Genomic DNA, 14,137 nt, shown 5'->3' on the forward strand with positions numbered 1-14,137 from the left:
GAGGGTGTGACCCGCTCTGAGGGTGGGTGTGTTGACAAGCTGCTTCAAGCCTAGGTTGTTGAGTTTGTCAAGGAGAGTGATGGAGTCTGGTTCGTTGCAGGTATTGAGGTGGAAGTTCAGGTCCCCTAGTAGATTGTAGTCCATGGAGGTGATGATGTGGGGTGCGGCAAGCTCGGCACTGGTAGTTGCGAGCTGGGTGCGAAGTCCTGGTGGTCTGTAGATGAGGGTGCCATTTAGTGTATTCCTGGGGCTGGTCTAGATCTGGAAGTAGAGGTGTTCTGTGTTGGAGTGGGGGTCACTCGTGCTGGAGGTGGAGAGTCGGAGGGGGGTCTTGTGTGCGATGGCGAGTCCTCCTCCTGGGCGGTGAGGGCGGCCCTTTCTCTGGATCTTGTAGCCATCGGGGATGGCATTGGCAATGTCGGGGCAGGAGGTGGGGTTGGTCCAGTTTTCAGTGAAGAAGGCGACGTCGGGCGAGAGGGTGACGATCATGTCCCAGATTTCTACGGCAAGTCGGTGCGAATGTTGAGAAGGATGCAAGTCAGGGTTTCGGTGGTGCATGCATCAGGCGGGCCTTCGGCGGTTGTGGAAACTTTGTAGATGGTGGAGGATCTACGGCAGGGTCTGCATGAGAACTGCCCATGGGTGGTGTTCAGCGAGGATCTTGTGAAGTCGGCGTGTCTTCCGGGGTGAGTGCGTGGAGGGTGGTTGAGTCGTAGCGGTGAGGTCTAGGAGAACCAGGGTTCCTGGCGCTGGTCGCAGTCGGGTTACGGACGGGCGCAGGTGGGCTTGCCTTAGGCGCGCAAGCGGCGCGACCGTGCAGCAGTCGCCATTTAGTAGGGGAGTAGGCGGGAGCAGAGGTAGGGAGGCGGGAGTGGGGCTGAACCTCGATCCCGCCGACCTCGCCAACTTTCGGCCTATCTCTTTGCTGCCGGGTATCAGTAAGGTGGCTGAGAAGCTGGTAAATAGCCGTCTTTCCAACTTCTTGGAAGCCAATTCCCTCCTTGGCGACTCCCAAACGGGTTTTCGCCCCGGTCAGGGGACCGACACCGCCCTGCTGGCGGTCGTGGAGAATGCGAGGAGCATGCTGGATTCGGGGGGGATCAGTGGCAGTGATCCTCCTGGACCTCAGCGCTGCTTTTGACACCGTGGACCACCAGGTGCTTCTCCAACGGCTGTCGGGGGTGGGGGTCACGGGTTTGGCCCTCAAATGGTTCGCCTCCTTCCTGGAAGGTCGTACATTTGAGGTGTGGGAAGGCCAGGAAAAATCATCCTCTACCCCTCTCCAGTGCGGTGTGCCACAGGGCTCTTCATTGAGCCCTACCTTATTCAACGTTTACATGGCCCCCCTGGAGAATGTGGTACGGCCGCTGGGTATTAAAATCATCAGTTACGCTGATGATACTCAGCTGGTGGTAGGCCTGTCCCAGTCGGCGCACCATCCCGACCGGCTGCACACGTGTCTTGAAAAGATCTACACGTGGATGTGCAGCTCAGCCCTAAAGTTAAATGGCTCCAAAACGGAACTGATGCTGCTGGGGAACTCCTCTCCATCTCTGTCCCCCAGCAGCTGGCCAGACTGTCTGGGACCGATGCCCCCCCCCAAGCAAGAGATCAAGAGCTTGGGGGTATGGCTGGAGCAGGACCTATTGTTTAAAACCCACGCCAAAAAGACTGCTGGCGTGTGCTTTGGCCTGCTCCGCTCAGCCCAGAAGATTCTGCCCTTGCTCCCAGTGGCCACTCGAAGGCTTCTCATCCAGGGACTTATCATCTCGCGGCTGGATTTCAGCAATGCGCTATTCCCGGGCGCACCCGAATCTACCCTGAACAGACTGCAGCAAGTGCAGAACGCGGCTGCCAGGCTTTTGACGGGTCTCCCTAGGCGTCAATCTGCCCGCCCGGCGTTAAGGGCTCTGCACTGGCTCCCTGTGAGGGACAGGGTGAAATTCAAGTCACTCTGGATCGCCCACAAAGTTCTGCACGGGGTAGGTCCACCTATTCTGGAGGAGATGGTCCAGCCCTACAAGGCCTCTCGTTCCCTTCGCTCTGACCATCAACATCTCCTTCAGGTTGGCAGGGTGAAAAAGGCAAGAACCGGTGGCAGAAGGTTTTCAATTAATGTGGCCTCCTTGTGGAACTCATTGCCCCTACAACTGCGCTCCGAAGCTAGTCTTCTCAGGTTCCGTAAACTTTTAAAAACTTTTTTGTTCTCCGTTTAATCCCTGTTTCCTATTAGCAGTGTTATGTTCTGATAAGCGCTGGGATGCCTATTGGTAACCAGGCGCTATACAAAACTCGGAATAATAATAATAATAATAATCAGGGCGCGCCGCAGGGACAGCGGGTAGCGGAAAAGTTATGACCAAGAACACGGGTAAAAAGAAAACACAGTAAATACAGCAAATGGAGGAAAACATTGAGCAAACAGTGAGGAAGCAATTCCGGACAAAACAAGGGGACATACCACTGGAAAGTAACGGACTGCAGGCAAAGGTGAACCTGCGGCACAGGGACGGGCTGCCGGCTCAAACCCTGCTGGGAGAAGGGCTCTGTGCTGGAGCGGTCCGGCTGTAAGGCGGAGCTGCTGGGGAGAATTCTGGCCTTGGACCACGAGACACTTGGCTGGTTACACGCGTGTACACATGGGAGGACTGCACGTGGTAAATTCCTGTTGTGCACATCCCAAGTACTGTGTACAGGTAGCCTGGCGTTGAAGGGACTGTGCAAGGCTCGGTATTGACCTGGGATAGGCCTTATAAAGTTGGTGTAGGGTAAGGCATTTTGTTTTACTGTCTGGTCTGTAGTTGCCCTCCATTATACACTATGGGGAAGACTGTCATAGAGTACAGCTCCTATTCCCTTGAGTCTACAGGCACCAGAGGCATACCAATGTACAGTGTGACCTGTCTGAGAAGAGAAACCCTGTAAAAAACAACGTTATAACTGTTCAGCTTATGGGTCATCCAGGAATGTCATGTTTCTCTGGCTCAGCTCAGGCTCAGAGCCTAGACATGTTGTCATTCTGCTGGGCTGGGTTATTAACTTTTCCCTACAGCAGCAGGAACAAAGGCCTCCCCCACAAAGGGAGCAATTAACCTTGATTAGGTACGCTCCTGAAGAGAAAGGGGTGGGCAGGACTGGTCAGCTGTCAATCTGTGCCAGGAACAGGGCCTGCCCACTCAACAAAGGGAGGGAGCTGAAACTTCAGAACTAAAGCAGGAGGGCTCCTTTGAAATTTTGTTGATGCAGGCCCTGGAAGCGATGTTAGAGGGGGGGTGGAGCTGAGACCTCAAGAGCACATTTGGCAAGTGACTCCTGAGTGATACCATTTGGCAGTATCCCAGAAAGCTGTGCAGTGAGTTTGGGACAGAGACAGAGAGATGGTGTAGCACATCACAATAGGCCAGAGGTGCATCCCTGCTGGAACCTCCCGCCCCCATAAAAGGTCCTGTCCAAGGGGAGAGCTCTGTTGGATGAGATTTTCGGCTGAACACTGAGACTGGAGGCTAATACTATGGAAGGAGGAACCCCCCAACTGTCCGCTGGACTAGGGACTTCTGCCTCTGATTGACCCCAGGACCGTGGGGCACTTCCCCAGTACCAGGGATACTGGCCCCCGTACACCCCATGAGGATCAGTTGGGGGAAAGACTGCGCTTCTGCAGAGGGAGGAGCGAAGTCCAGAAGAAAAGCAAAATGAAAGGCTGGCACAGGGAGGCAGTGAAACCAGCTCCCTGCAATGTTTGTCGCCTTTTGGGGCCAGGAGGCCTAAAGATAGTGCTCCAGGTGGCCAGGGCCCGCCACCAGGAGCACAACAAGACAAAGGCCGTCCATATCAGCCCAACAGGCCCTGAGATATGCCCTGGTGAAGTTTGGCGACCTTTGACCTACTTTTATCTGGTTTCAGCAGCAAAGTGCGTGGGGTTTCATTGCTGTGCTGAATTTCTGCCTCCGGGGTGGGCCAGGGCCTGAAGCTGCCCCCAAGAAATAAGCCTGCAGGGAAGTGCCATCACACTTTCCCTGCGAAAAGCAGGAGATGGCCAGAAGTGCCAGATGAATCGTGAAAGAAGGTGCACTACAGCACTCCCATGCGAAGAGAAGAGGGGCCAAGTACCCCATCCCTGGGCCTCGATCCAGAATGTTGGGGGGGGGGTGCCACCACACTACCCCTGTGTCCATATCTGGGGGAGCGGGAGAACCACCCACCAGCTATGCACCTACCAGCAGAAGTGGGTAGGCCAGAATGCTGCTGCCAGCTCCTGCGGTGGCACACCAGAGTGCTAGTCACCTGGGGAGCCTGCAGGAACAGCGGGGGTGGGCTCCCTGAGCTGCCCTTCAAAGAGCAATCATGAATGCGGGCTGCCCGAGTGGGACGGGCACCCTGAGAAAATGGAGCGTTGTGCAAGGGTGTCGAAAAGAAACCACAACATGGCTAACCCCGAAGCAGCGGAGGAGCCTCTGTTCAACAATGGATAAACACAGGACATTATGAGTGCCCCATAATGTCCTGCGGGTCTTGTCAGTTTTGCCCACATTTTGGATTGAAAAACCCTCGTTTTGGCTTTATGGTGGCCCCTGTAAAGCAGGGTCACCACCAAAATGATGCAAAAGTGCTGGGCGAGATTCAGGAGCAGCGCTGCCTCCCCATAAACCCTTGCCAGAGTCCCCACCCAGAGCTGGGTGGGACTCTAATATGATAACCCCTAAAAGGTTTACATGAACGTAGCCATAATTCATTTAGGCATGAGTTTGAATCACTCGTGCTAACACTGAAAATTGATTATTTGGCTGCTGTGTTCTCCCAGTCTTTCTCTTGTTTCTGGGCCTCGGCAGTGGTAGCTCAAATTAATTAAAGTATTGCAAATACTTTTGGTTTCGACAAGAATTATTTATCTCTTCAAGTGTCACTGAACAGCTGAATAGTTTCTTCTACACCAGTGCTGGGAACGTGCTGACTGGGATGTACCATTTTGTTTGAGGTATCTTCCTAATGCCATGAGCTAAAACTTCCATTGTGCGATGCCATGTACAAAAGATGAAAAATATTTCATGGCAAAAGGTTGTTTCTGATTGGTAGATTTTCATTTATTTGATTCGCCATTCCTTGGGGAAGCTCCCTTTCATGTTCATGTAAGTGTTTCTGATTGGTACCCACTTCCTGTGAACTGTGGTAAGTATTGCAGATTGTAGAATACTGTATGGTTTAACTTCTCATTTCTAAGCTAGTTAGATTAGATACTCCTTCCCACTGTCCCTAGATCAGATTTCATATGTTGTTCCTGCTCAAACAGTAAGACTCCTGAGCAAATCAATTTTTAGGTCTCGCTGGAGACCTATTGTGATTAAGTCGGCTCTCAAGGGACGTAGACAGGGGCACGCGCGGCGATTTCACAGCGTGGACGCGCATGCCCCGCCCCCCGGAGCCGTGCACATCTCCAGAAGCCGATTGCCAGGGTCAGCCATGCCTTTCCAGTCACACGCGCACACACACTGCATACACGCACGCGCACACACACACACTGCATACACACACGCTGACACACAGGTGCCAAGCCCCCCAAGCCCCACTTACCGCCTCAGCCGCCTCTCCTGACTTCTGCTGCCATCCACTTTGTGAGAGTGGGCTTCTCCAAAAGACGGAAGTCCCGCCCCGACTGCCGTGAGCGTGCACATCCCGAGACCGGAAGTTCGGGAGAGTGCACGCTCACGGCTTGTTTTCTTTGCTGCTGGCTTTTCCACCTCTGGCAGCTTCCTGCACTTACTGGACCCTGTTTAATTATTTACATTAAATGTATTCATAATTAAATCACTGCTTGAATAATGAAGCCCTCACTGAGGCTCGAACCCTGTTTCCCTGCTCCAAAGTCAGCAGCGTTATTTGTGGAGCCACCTCCTCACACCGTTTGTTGAGCTTTGTTTCAGATGCTACATTTGTCTGTTTCAACCCTGTTTTTTTAATTGTATCCGTCTCCCCCCTCCATGTGTATTATTTTTTTAATTTGTCTCTCCCCACCCCGACTCCGAACTCGCTGTTAATTTTTTATTAATTAAATAATGCAGCCCACGCCGAGCCTCGAACCCTATTCTCCAGGTCCAGGCAGCGCGCTCAGCCTGCCATCTGTTTTGGATCAGGTTACTGCTTTCACTTTCGCGGCTATTATTATAAAGAGCATTGCATTGTTTTTTTGTGACGCGACTTCGTTTTTATGTCATTTGCAAATTGCATATGAGAGTCACCTCACTATTTTCTTTAGGTCTTGTGACCTGAATATATCACAAAGGGAATTTAATTTAAGATGTGAATATTATTTTGTTTATAGCAACTGTGCTTAATGCCTTATCTGGATAGAGCCACTAAATGGGAGGTGTTGTAACACAGTAATTTAGAAGATTTATTTGAGATCGGGCTGCTTGGGTGTATCCTCCCCCGCCGCCGCCCTCGCCTTAACAACAGCACTGCTCAGGGCGAGCTCTACTATTTACAATCCGCCTGCCTGCGCCAGCTCTGCTGCGTCACTTCTGCCCACCCGGTCCTCGCTGTGGATCTGCGGCTATGCTCGCGGGAGGAGAGCGCCCGCCGCAGGAGGTAAATATAGGTAGGCAGCGTGGGTTGTGCGGTCTCTGCGGGGCACGAGAGACCTGGGGCGGATAAGAGACTGGGAGGGCCCAGCCTACGGGCAGTGTTTGGTGGTTCAGGCGCTCCGGTACCGCTCAGGCCAGCACTGCCCCTCTTCTTTAAATCCACAGATAAGGTCCGCCTGGGAGCCACTGTTGTTCTTCAGGCCTGCCCTGCCACTGAGTTGCCCCTGCTTAAGCTGGGCTCACCATGGCGATACCCGGGAGCCAGGCACCGTGCTCTAGCGGGGGGAGGCGGGGAAGTTTAAGTACCAAGCATGGGTTCGAGCTCTTTCTGGCAGTAGGGACAGATCCAGGGGTCCGTGCAAACATCCAACTTAATCCCGGTGAGCGCATAGCATGAGACACTATGCATATAAGCAGACACTGTCACCATCCCTGAAACAGTTGCTTCTCGACCACTTTCGCTATTGAGTTATTTTGGTATCATAAACATGAGCGGGTGTAACCTGGATCATTGAGTGGGAGATTCATGTCTGCTGTCTAAAAGTGTCAAATACGTCATACAGTGTTGTTTTTATTGTAATATCATGTGATCTGTTTCTGTTACATAATGCAGTGTTATGAGAGCTGTTAAAACCATACTGTCTATCACAATGAGATCCCCTATGGATTGTACTTTTTTTTGTGTGCATATAATCCAATGTGCTGTCAGCGCGAATGCATGCCCTCCTCCTGTGGCACAGTCCGTGTATGCTATTTGCGTTTTTATTTTCTGAATGTCTATATCCCGACACTCTGCTCCTAGGGTGCACAGGAATGCTAGACTACCTACGGACACACATGAGCACCCCTCTCGCTAATAGCAGGACTTCTCTCCCCTCCCTAAATAGCTCGAGCTTGGCTCTCGCATCCAGGCTTCCTTCCAACAGTAAGTTTTAGAAATACCCTTAAGGAAATGAACAGTTCACTCGAGCACATGTTTCCTCTCTTGTACACATTTACACCGACATTCTTTCTCTCAAACACTGTTACAATTATTTTCCCAAACTGTGTCACACTCTGACACTAATTCTCTCACACATGGTTCTCTCTGGCACAAGCTCTCGCTCTCTCACCCACTCACACACACACTCTCTCTCGCACACACACATTCTCTCTCTCTCACACCCACTCACTCTCACACACTCACTCTCTCTCACACACACTCTCGCTCTCTCTCACACACACACACACACACACACATTCTCTCTCACCCACACTCTCTCACTCACACTCTCACTCGCTCTCTCACTCACACTCACTCGCTCTCTCACTCACACTCTCACTTGCTCTCTCACTCACACTCTCACTTGTTCTCTCACTCACACTCTCACTCGCTCTCACTCACACTCTCACTCGCTCTCTCACTCACACTCACACTCTCACTCGCTCTCTCACACTCTCACTCGCTCTCTCACACACACACACACTCTCACACACATTCTAAATCTGTCTCTCGTCCACCGGTTCAGAGCCCCATCCCTGGGGGTGCACAACCCCACTGGCCCTTGCCGTGTTGCCAATTCCGCTGCACATGAGGTGACTGCACAGGTTGCTGCATCCAGACTGACTTCTTGAGTCTCTGCACCCGCCGGTACTTCGCAGCCAACGGGTTCTTATGTCTGGTTGTCAGTGGCGTGGGTACAGCTTTTCTTTCATCAACCGCTTCTAAAACTCCCAAATCACTTGTCACTTTGTTACACTTGCAGCACTTAAAGCACCCCCCCCCCGCGATGCTGTTGTGCCCACCCTGTGCCAGGAGGAGCCTCTGACTGCATATGAAGCTCTGACTGCCGCTGGAGGACCTCTTGTAGTGTGTCTGTGTTTCACTGAGTATTAACATGTAGATAATATAAAAAAATAATGGATTATGCAGCAAATCTCTAATGATGGGAAAATCGTTGTGGCTGCACAATCACTTAATTCCAGTGGCCCTATGTATACCCCAGGAGCTCAATTACCGTCAATAGTGCCCCCCCATCTCTCCATCATTTTTGCAACTATTTTGCATATAATTTTCATGCATCTCTTTGCTCCATGTTGAATTTTGTCAGATTTACTTCGCTACTTCTTTGGTTTTCTCCTCAATGAGTCATTGAAACCTTCCACAGTTGCGCTCCATAAACTCAGATGGTTTTTAGGTCGAGCCTGGGCAGGGCATGCGCTGCTCTATGAGGTATGCTGTATTGAGGTAGGGACTTGAAGGTCCGCCCACTCTCCGCCCACATTTCTCATTGCCTTGTGTCATTGTCCGCTGTAAACTCGGGCTGTTCATTGGTCAAAAGGCTTAGTAGTCCCGCCTTAGTACCACCTTGTCTCATTTTGTTACCTCCCATGACGACAACCCCTGTTACGTGTGATGTTGCTCAGTAGGCTTAAATTACAGCCTCCGAGCACTATTTTCTCAAATAGCTTTATCCTGCCTGCTGTTAGAGGCAGGACACTCTCTCCTAACGCTTTTGTACGCATTGCAATGCAATAGGCCTCGCCTTTGCAAGAAATAAGCTATTGACATTGTAAATGACAATGCCTTTTATTTATCTGTTTTAAAAACACCTAAAAAAATGCTTTGTCATTTATAATGCCAATAGCTCAAATTCTCATAAATGCGAGACCTATTGCATTGCAAATGCTTGTTTATTTGTCTGACTGAACCTTCATTTGGTTCTGCCTTCAGAGGTTTTTCTTGGTGACTCCTCATGCTTGATTTTCCCCCAACTTCATGTTTCTTACCTTAGTAATAGGGAATGTCCCTTCACGGGAAACTGATGCTTGTTAGGTTTGCTTATGACTACTTTAAATAGCCTGTCTCTGCATTTGTTAATTTGAATCACTTTGAATTATTCTGACTGATGATTTGCATTATATATAACTACTGATTTATTACTAATTTGTAACTTTGCTAATCTGCTAATAAACCATAAAGGTTTGCAACCTTACCTCTCATGTCATTACTGTGAAGCCTAATGTGCTTCACTCATCAATGTATTGTTGATGAGTTGATGTTCAGCCTCAATTCGAGACAAAGGTCCATCCATTCGAGTGCATTTTGAGCTTGAATTTGCACCGAAGATTTGCATGGTGCAAACCCCAGTCCTGCGCTGCTTCAACAGCACAATTCCTTGGATAATAGGTTCATGGCTCCATTCCGAACCTGTGCACAGGCAGAGAGTGTGCTCATGAAACAGACCTTATGGACTTGTAAAGAAACAACTGAGCGAATGTACCATTGTCTAAGTCCTTGCAGAGCTTTATAGTCAAGAGAAAATGTGTATTAGTCTCCTCTCATGTCAATATATTTGCTTCCACAACGCGCATCAGCTCATTTTCTTTTCTTTCTTGGTAGAGAAAGAAAATGTATAGTAAAATAATATTTTAATTGCACTTTTCACTAAGACTGCGCGTTAAAACATTTATTCTACGTTGTAAATGCACAACAGTCCTTTCACACATTCCTCAAAGTTGATCATTTCTACCTGTATGGCAGTTCTGGACCTTCAGACATTTTTCCTAGTTCATCTATGCTTACTGGTGTGGAGGTTCCTAAAAATAGCAAAATCTGTACATGAAATGAATTCGTACTTGTATAGCGTACTTATACCCTGAGGTGTCTTGGCGCTGTACGCATACCGCTGTGAAACCCTTCATGGCTTTTTCCTGTGAAATGCCCACTCCTGGGAACACCCAAGGTGAAGCCAGGCATCCTAGCGCTGCTGGGGCCGTTGTGGAGATTAAGCAAGCTATTTCCCAGAGTTGCAGAGTGGGACCCATGATTAGAATAGGCATTTAGGCGAGAATTATCAGGTCCGAGGAAATTGAGCCCAAGACCCGCCGAGGCGGGAATTGAACCCTGGTCCCGGCACAGACCTCTGTATCAGGGTCTGCCGCTCTAACCATTGAGCCACACTTCTCCACATGATTACCAAATTGCAGCAGTTGAAAACATGTAGAGAGACACGATTTTTAAAGATTTGTTGGTCTATAGAGACCCTTATAATCTCGATTACTTTGCGTACCTTGGACCGTTTTTGCAAATGATTTTTCCCAAGCGTACATTTTAATTAATTTGATGCAGGTTAAGACTTCATTCATGGTTCGTACACGCCGATCAGTCACATCAATAGCTTTTCTTCGGAACACTAGAGTAAGCTTGGCCATGAGCATCTGAAACAAAAAGAAATCAGTAGTTAGTTCCTTGCGGTTTTTTGTTCCTATCATATGTAATTGAAACTGAAGTGATCCGTGATGCCGACTTGATGGAATAGGAATGCAAACAGCCCTTATTTGTAACCAGCTATTGAGTAAAGGATCTAGCTCGATCCTTTCCAGGAGGGCATAGGGGAATTACCCACCCCAATACACATTTGAAAAAATACTACCAACCTCTCTATTTTAACTCCTTGCGTGCTGGTGACGGAACCACTCCGTCACCAGCCACGGAAGCACTGTGCTGGTGACGGAATGGTCCCGTCACGACCCGGGCCGCCACGCCTGCGCGGCATCAATTCCGCGTTCTATTGAGCGGGAGGGGCCGTGACGGAACCACTCCGTCACAAGAACAGCGCGCCCGTGGCTCGTGACGGAGTGGTTCCGTCATGAGCACGGCAGCGCCGCGCGGCCCCCCCCCCCCCCCCCCCCCCCCAGCGCCGCGGCGGAATTACTGCTGCGGCCAAGGGGTTAAAGCACAGTTTACAAAGTATATCGGACATGATACAGCACCATTTTTTTTATATACCGTAGGTTAGGAGAACTTTTGGGAAAGTACCACAAAGTGCAAAAATAGAAAGCACTACTACCAGGCCAGTTTTTAGTATGACATCCATCCTATATCCTATATATACCTGTAGACATTTCCTATTGTTTCCCTAGTTAGGTTATAGTTAGGTTCACATGTTACACACGCTAAACCATAGAAATGTAGCAGCTATAGTTATCTAAAGAAAATGTGCGCCCTAATGTAACTATCACTCGCGCCCCAGCCCCATGCACAGTTTTCTCATTAATAATTTCACTGCATGTTGCAGTGATATTATTAATGATATCATAAAAGATGTGATGACTGCTCTACTATGTGGGGTAATTAGCAGTGCATGTAGAGGGCACTAGTTATAATCACCTTAGGGCACTGGTTATATTTACTTGAAATAACTATAGCATTAACTGCTGGATTTCTATGGGGTTGTGTGTACAAAATCTGAGTTTAACTATAACATCCCTTAATTTATGTTTTTTAGTGAATTTCTAAGGTGTTTTAAATGCTTTTTCCCAACTATAACATTCCCGTAAACGTTGGTTTTTTTTGGGTAAATTTCTGGGGTTTTTTTTAAACGTAAAGTTATATTTAATAACCATATGTTAATCCAACCATTTACCTGCCAGCCTCTGGCCGTATGAGGCAGGGTAAGGCCAGAGAGCCTGACCTGTGGCCGGGCCCTGCAGTCAGCACTAGGCAAGGGGACCTTATCTTCCTGGGGACAGGTGCATTTTTGGGGGAAATAGGGGGACACATGACCCAGCTGCCCAGGTTGGTTTTGGCACCGGGAACCACATACCTAGGGGCATGATGTTCTTTTAAGGAGTAGGGGGCATGGGCCACCTCCCCGGGCCTCTTGTGGCCCCGGGAAACCCATTGCCCAGGCCCAGCACCATATTTCAGGGGAGGGGGCACATGGTCAGCCTCCGAGGGCAAATTTTCCACATGGCCCAGCTGAATATCAAAATTTGGATGAGGGTATGTGACTTCCCTCCCTGGGTTACTATTAGCACCATGGACCACATCCCCCAGGGACGATGCATTTTTTGAGGGGAGTGGGGCATATTGCAGCCCCCCAAGCAGATTTTGACTCCAGATGCCCCATCCCCCAAGGACCAGTACTATATTTATGGAGGAGGGGGCACGTGGCACCCCTCCCCAGGTTGAATTCGGCCCCAGGACCCCATCTCCTGGGGTCCAGCCAAAAAGGGTAGGAGCCCTGGTGCCTACCCAAGGTACCCACTACAGTTTCTTTGGGGGCTGAGTGGAAGCCCCAAGGCCCCCACGGCCCTTGTTGGCTCCCCGCCTTCAGCGGGAGCCGGCATTGCTCCCACCCCCAGGGAGCAGCTAAAAATGCTGCTTAAAGTAGGCGAGAGCAATCTTTGCATCTGGTTCCCTGACCACTATATCCCAGGGGTTGGCTCCCTGTGACATAGCATGAGCCGGACCTGAAGGATGGGGTCCACAGGCAGAACCCCAGAATATTGAGGCATAAATTTGAACATTTTACAACACAAAAATTAAAACGTTGCTGCCCACAAATGGAAATTCTGCAGCATTATTGCAGCAATTTGTTTTACTATAAACCATTCCTTTTCAGACTTAAATAAATGTAAATTGTTTTAGCAGAGGATTCCACTTAGAAATAGGCATGTTTGAAGTGTTTGAGAGTATTTGTTTGCTATCTTCTCCTTTGTGGTAACATTCTGGAGCTTATGTTAATTCAAGCACAATAGCACTTGGGATGTGCTATTGAAACATTACAAGGTTTTTAGTTAAACCTCTATGCTATATTCATAGCTTTGAACAGGGCCTTGTATTACATTACATTTCTTATGTTTCTGTCCAATGAGAATCATTTGCAAGTATGCGTTTCAGAAATTAGCCCTCATATTGATTTACTGTGCAAGTAACATTTTAGTGCTCCCATTCTACATAATAACGTTCCATGACATTGTGCCCTGTCTTTGTTTAAAACATTGCAAAGGATCTGTAAACATTATGTCATTTTGCTTTAGACATTTGAGCCTTTTAGATTTTAGGCTTTAGAAATTTTTATATTCAACCTTTAAACATTTTAAAAGTGCTGTTTTTATTTTAGAGATGTATTGTTCACATGATTATTACTCACGTAATGTCATTCTGCTGTTGTACTAGAGAGGGCTAGATGTGCCGTGGTCCTTCTGTATTACCGCTTGTTATTATTAACTTAATTATTTGACAAATATGTGCTGCGACTACTCAATTACTTAAACCACATTGCATTTTTGCATGTATTTATGAATCTGGCTTCAGGGTCTAACTTTGTAATTTCTATAATAATAAATATCACATTTAAAGAAATATATAAACTGAAAACTGAAAGATGCCCAGTTCTGTGTGTGCATTTGTGTGTGTGTGTGTGTGTGTGGCTCTGTGTGTGTGTGTGGCTCTGTGTGTGTGTGTGGCTCTGTGTGTGTGTGGATCTGTGTGTGGGTGTGTGTGTGGGTGTGTGTGTGTGTGTGTGTGTGTGTGTGTGTGTGTGTGTGTGTGTGTGTGTGTGTGTCTGGCTGGTTTGTGCATTTACTGTCTGGTGTATATTAGGGGTGTTTGTATAAATGTATCTGCATGTATGCATTTCTCTGTGTCCTGAGTGGGTGTTTCAGGGAGCTGGTCTGTGTCTGATATGTGTGAGCGTATCATGTTCAGTTCATCAGTGGTGTGAATGTTTAGTGTCTGTGTTATGCTTCTGGATGGCGTGTAAAGTGTGTATGCACATGTGTCTGGTTCG

At 48.7% G+C, this 14,137-nt stretch overlaps 1 protein-coding gene across 3 annotated transcripts in view; it reads right to left on the minus strand.

Annotated features, from left to right (window-relative positions):
- The window catches only part of LOC147677801 (ATP-binding cassette sub-family C member 12-like), a 954,180-nt gene that overhangs the window by 598,725 nt on the left and 341,318 nt on the right, over window positions 1-14,137 (minus strand). For all 3 annotated transcript variants that reach the window (XM_086945451.1, XM_086945452.1, XM_086945453.1), the window contains exon 8: window positions 10,631-10,778. In XM_086945451.1, coding sequence (XP_086801577.1) covers window positions 10,631-10,778 — 148 coding nt within the window. The remainder of the gene's footprint in view (window positions 1-10,630; window positions 10,779-14,137) is intronic.

This window comes from Lissotriton vulgaris, chromosome 12 (genome assembly GCF_964263255.1).
Source record: "Lissotriton vulgaris chromosome 12, aLisVul1.2, whole genome shotgun sequence".
Classification (NCBI taxonomy): domain Eukaryota; kingdom Metazoa; phylum Chordata; class Amphibia; order Caudata; family Salamandridae; genus Lissotriton; species Lissotriton vulgaris.